The sequence below is a fragment of the Sinocyclocheilus grahami genome, unplaced genomic scaffold, assembly GCF_001515645.1.
Source record: "Sinocyclocheilus grahami isolate Dianchi unplaced genomic scaffold, SAMN03320097.WGS_v1.1 scaffold1574.1, whole genome shotgun sequence".
Classification (NCBI taxonomy): domain Eukaryota; kingdom Metazoa; phylum Chordata; class Actinopteri; order Cypriniformes; family Cyprinidae; genus Sinocyclocheilus; species Sinocyclocheilus grahami.
Window position 1 is genome coordinate 51,359 of NW_015506753.1, and position 5,639 is coordinate 56,997.

Below are 5,639 nucleotides of genomic sequence, written 5' to 3' on the forward strand. Positions count from 1 at the left end.
ACTCACACTCATACACACTCACACTCATACACACTCACACTCATACTCACACTCATACACACACACTCACAAACTCGCACTCACACAAACTCACACTCATACACACACTCACAAACTCACACTCATTCACGCACTCACACAAATTCACACTCATACACACACTCACACAAACTCACACTCATACACAAACTCACACTCACACAAACTCACACTCATACACTCACTCACACTCACACACACTCTCACACTCACACACGCAATCACACAAACTCACACTCATACACGCACTCACACTCACACACGCAATCACACAAACTCACACTCATACACGCACTCACACTCACACACGCAATCACACAAACTCACACTCATACACGCACTCACACTCACACACGCAATCACACAAACTCACACTCATACACGCACTCACACTCACACACGCAATCACACAAACTCACACTCACACACACTCACACTCATATACACACTCACACTTATACACGCTCTCACACTCATACACACATTCACTCTCACACAAACTCACACTTATACATGCTCTCACACAAACACACACAAACTCACACTCATACACACACTCACACAAACTCACACTCATACACAAACTCACACTCACACAAACTCACACTCATACACTCACTCACACTCACACACACTCTCACACTCCCACAAACTCACACTCATATACACACTCACACTCATACACACTCTCACACAAACTCACACTCGTACACACACTCATTCAAACTCACACTCACACATACACGCACTCAGACAAACTCACACTTATACATGCACTCACACTCACGCAAACTCACACTTATACACGCTCTCACACTCACGCAAACTCACACTTATACATGCTCTCACACTCACACACACAAACTCACACTCATATACACACTGACACTCATATATACACTCACAGACTCACACTCATACACAAACTCACTCACACAAACTCACACTCATATACACACTCACACTCATACACACATTCATACAAACTCGCTCATACAGACGCTTACACAAATTCACACTCACACAAACTCACACTCATATACACAAACTCAGTTATACAAACTTGCACTCATATAAACACTCACTCAAACTCACACACACACACACACACACACACACACACACACACACACAAAGCTTAGATTTATATGACTTCATTCTCACTGTAATGCATTTTTTCGTACATGTGTGTGTGTTTTCAGGTCTTGCTCTGACGTATATTCTGGAGAACAGCTTCAAAGCTGAATCTGGATCCAGACCTGACGTTCATCCGCCACCCTCCGCTCACTCAAGCCTGCCGGCCTCCGCTCACTCTAACCGCCGTGTGTGACGCCGTGTGTTTTGTTGTGAAAGCGAAACTACTTTGTTTGGTCTTCCAAAAGAGGACACGACTAGCGGCTGATTTCAGCGTGATGAGCTCCATCGTGGAGGGACTGACCAGGAGCATCTGCGAGCGTGTCTCTGAACTCAGCAGAGAGATCAGCGGTGGGTTTCTGGGAGTTTTGTGACATCTTTGCTCTGGGCTGATTGAGTCTCACACTCTAATGGTAGCATCTGTGACTGTCATTTCCACTGAAAATTATGCTTGGGTTGTGGTGTCCTCACTGCTAGAGTGACCATTGAGAAACCGTTAAAGGGGTCATATGATGCAATTAAAATTTTTCTTTTCTCTTTGGAGTGTTACAAGCTCTTTGTGCATAAAGAAGATCTGTAAAGTTGCAAAGACTAAAGTCTAAAATCCAAAGAGATATTCTTTATAAAAGTTAAGAGTCAACCACGCCTACCTAAAACGCCTTGTTCTAACACGCCCCCACATGTCTACCTCACTATGTGGGAAGATTTGCATAACGCCGCCCAAATGTTCACGCAAAGAAAGAAGGCGTAACTTTTATTCTCGCTGTAGTATTGTTGTTGCCGCCTCCATGTCGTGGAGACGCTGTGTGTTTCGTTGTGAAAGCGAAACTACTTTGTTTGGTCTTCCAAAAGAGGACACGACTAGAAATCAGTGGTTAAGTTGTATTTACAACACTGTTCCAGAACACTTCAACCCAAATATTCAGATGTGTGCAGCACATTTTATGGAGGACTGTTTCCTGATCCTGGGAGAGTAGACTACAATGCCGGCTGTTCTGACGTTTTAATTTTTAAAAGATTTACCACTGATGATTCAAATTCGGGCAGTGTAGACTAGCGCTTGTTGTTTGTAATTTCTCCGATCACAAATGCAGACATGGTTTTATGTTTACGCGGCACGATGCAACGCAACGCAATGCGTAAAAAGACAGTTTAAGTCATTATAATCCATAATTAAGTCCCCACTGGATGCAACAAATGTCTCGTTTATAATGGGTTTTAATGTTTTTGTCTCGTCGCTCCGGCCGGACAGGGCAGCACAGTATGGTGAGGGGCGTAACATTTCCGTCTCACGCTTGAGGAATTCAGCCAATCACAACGCACTGGATAGCGAGCCAATCAGAGCACACCTCGCTTTTCAGACCGATGAGTTTTGTAAAAATCGATGCGTTTCAGAAAGGCGGGGCATAGAGGAGAAACAATAATGTACAGTATGTGGAAAATAATGTGTTTTTTTAACCTTAAACCGCATAAATACTTTTCATTACACCAAATAATGTTCTTTTTAGCAACATCATATGACCCCTTTAACAAAGCTGAAACTTTAATATTTAACAGCAGCTTGTATTTAAGCTTTTATACCATCCTGCTTAGATGATGTAAAGTTTCTGTGTGTTTTCAGGTGAGACAGATCCATATTCCACGAGGTCACTGGACGCTCCCAGTAACCTTGTGACCTCTGAGGTCATGGCCAGGAGCTTCCGTGTGTCATGGACCCATGCTGCAGGGCCGGTGGAGAAGTACAGAGTGGTGTATTACTCATCCAGTGAATCCAGACCCGAAGAGGTGTGTGTGTGTGTGTATACTTATGATCTTCTGTAATGTAGTGAAGCATGTCACTTTTAAAGACATTTTAGCTGGCCTCAATAATAGAAAAGGCCTCATGATCCATTATTTTGAATCTTCCTCTGTGAATGTTAGTTTAGGAGAACTAGTGAAAGACACAGCTGTGCATCCGTGTGTGTGAATGCGGTGTGTTGTGCAGGTGGTGGTGAACGGCAATGATAACTCTGTGGTGTTGAGGTATCTGAACTCTCTGACGGAGTATCAGATCACTGTGTTCGCCATCTACAGCAACGCAGCCAGTGAAGCTCTGAGAGGCAGCGAGACCACCTGTGAGTGCATCTGATCTGATCATTACATTTGATCTATTAATACACCGTCCTATCTATTATTTCATCAGATCTTTTATTACTTCTGATCTATTCATTACAACTGATCTATTATCACATCTTAACTGTAATCACTTCTGATCTAAAATCACATCGTCTCTATTCATTACGTCTGATCTGTTCATTACATCTGATTTATTATCACATCTGATCTGTTATTTTGTTTTGAACTGATCATTTGTGCGTGTCTGATCTATTAGTACTCACCTGATCTGTTTAATGTGTCTGATATGTTAAACTCATCTGATCTATGCTGAAATGATCAGTTGTATATGTCTGATCTGTTTTATTCTCCTGCAGAAGTCAATCCTGCAGTACTTCTTGTGTCTGTATGGTTTGTTGATTGTTGTGTTTGTCGGTCAGTGGCGTTGCCGACGGTCAGTAATCTGGAGCTGCATGACATCACTCACAGTAGCATGCGTGCGCGCTGGCGGGAGGCAGAAGGGGCTTCTGGGTACATGATCCTGTACGCGCCTCTGACGGAGGGCGACCCTGCGGACGAGAAGGAGGTGGAATACACACACACACACACTACAGGTCCTCTCACACTGCATGCGAATGTCCAGCGTGAAGATTTGGACTAGAATCAGTCGATGACACCCGACTGGAACATGCATGAGTGTAGATGCTCTCAGATCTGTGAGTATCCTTAACTAGTGAGTGTGTGTTTGTGTGTTTACAGGTTAAAGTGTCTGACTCCGTGACTCAGGTTGAACTGGAAGGTTTAACTCCTGCGACCGAATACACAGTGACTGTTTATGCCCTGTATGGAGAGGAAGCCAGTGACCCCATGACCGCGCAGGAGACCACGCGTGAGTCCAAACCCCAGACACGCAACACATCAGAGAAACACGTGTGTGTGCTAAATACTAGCCTTCACCAGAGAAGAGCTGATAATATAATCTGTCTGACTCTCTCGCTCTCAGTCCGTCTGACTCCGGCTCGTAATCTGCGCATCTCAGACGTCAATCACAGCTCTGCTAAACTCTCGTGGGACACGGCGTCTCGTAAGGTCAAAGGTTACCGTATTGTTTATGTGAAGACGGACGCTGTGGAGACCAATAAGGTGAGAGCGCATCCGGCCACTGTGAACTGAATTGTTTTGACATGTCTCTGACCTTTGACCCTTTGGTGACCTCAGGTGGAAGTGGGTCCGGTCACCACACTGTTGCTGCGTAACCTGACGTCTCTGACGGAGTACACCGTCGCCATCTTTGCCCTGTATGACGAGGGACAAGCAGAACCGCTGACGGACAGCTTCACCACCAGTGAGGACACGCATAGCATTAATATATTAAAAATAACATTAAAGTTCAAATATAATTGAAATGCAAAAAAAAAACATACAATCAAGTTGTAAATTGAAATCATATTTCTTTTTTTAATGTGTGTGTGTGTGTGTGTGTGTGTGTTGTAGGTGAGGTTCCTCTGCCGCTGAACCTCCGCAGCAGTGACGTGTCCACCGATAGCTTCAGAGTGATGTGGCAAGACGCCGCTTCTGACGTCTCCTTCTACAGACTCACCTGGAGACCCGCAGCAGGAGGAGAGACTAAAGAGGTGCACACCTGTCTGTCTCTGCGTTTGTCTTGCTGAAAACGAAACACCAGCGATCTCATCACTGTTGTCTGCATCAGTCCGTCTGATGACTCTGTGTTCGTCTGCAGGTTCTCATCAATGATAACTCCAACTGGTTTGTCATCACGGGTCTGAAGCCTTTGACTGAATATGAAGTTTCTCTGTCTGCGATCTACAGAGACGAGTCTGAGAGCAATCTGGTGGTGATCAGTGAGACCACAGGTCTGACGTCACGTGATCGTTCATTAAGCCCAGTCCTGCCGGAATATTGACCAGAATCCCGAAACTTAAAATGTGTTTTTTTGTCTCTAATTTTGTTTGAAGTCGCCAGAACAACAACTGTTGTGACGACGACCGTCAGAACGACTACAGCCGGTAAAATCTCTCATGTGTTCCCAGCAGATGTTTTCCTGCGTCAGAAATGCTCTTCGGCAGTCTCTTACAGACATGTTCATGCACACGCAATAGCTGTGATTTTTGTTTGCGTGGCACTTCTGCTCTTCTGAACTTCTTGCATTTCCCCAAACACTACAGAAACTACAGAAAACATTGCAAAGATTTATTTCTTTCACTTTGCTGACCACCGAAACGCAGGAAAACCCTGAATGTGCTCGGATTATCATGGCTTCAGCTCATTGTCTGTCTGTGTGTGTGTGTTTGAGTGTGTGTGTGTGTGTCTGTGTCTGTGTCTGTGTCTGTGTCTGTGTCTGTGTCTGTGTG

General features: G+C 44.5%; 1 protein-coding gene across 1 annotated transcript in view; it reads left to right on the top strand.

The window, feature by feature from the left end:
* Positions 1-5,639, top strand: part of LOC107571272 (collagen alpha-1(XIV) chain-like) — a 60,428-nt gene that overhangs the window by 12,641 nt on the left and 42,148 nt on the right. Inside the window, exons 5-15 of the mRNA XM_016257588.1 lie at positions 1,242-1,303; positions 1,422-1,524; positions 2,795-2,958; positions 3,158-3,287; positions 3,708-3,853; positions 4,027-4,156; positions 4,271-4,410; positions 4,486-4,612; positions 4,762-4,901; positions 5,009-5,141; positions 5,244-5,294. Coding sequence (XP_016113074.1) covers positions 1,242-1,303; positions 1,422-1,524; positions 2,795-2,958; positions 3,158-3,287; positions 3,708-3,853; positions 4,027-4,156; positions 4,271-4,410; positions 4,486-4,612; positions 4,762-4,901; positions 5,009-5,141; positions 5,244-5,294 — 1,326 coding nt within the window. The remainder of the gene's footprint in view (positions 1-1,241; positions 1,304-1,421; positions 1,525-2,794; positions 2,959-3,157; positions 3,288-3,707; positions 3,854-4,026; positions 4,157-4,270; positions 4,411-4,485; positions 4,613-4,761; positions 4,902-5,008; positions 5,142-5,243; positions 5,295-5,639) is intronic.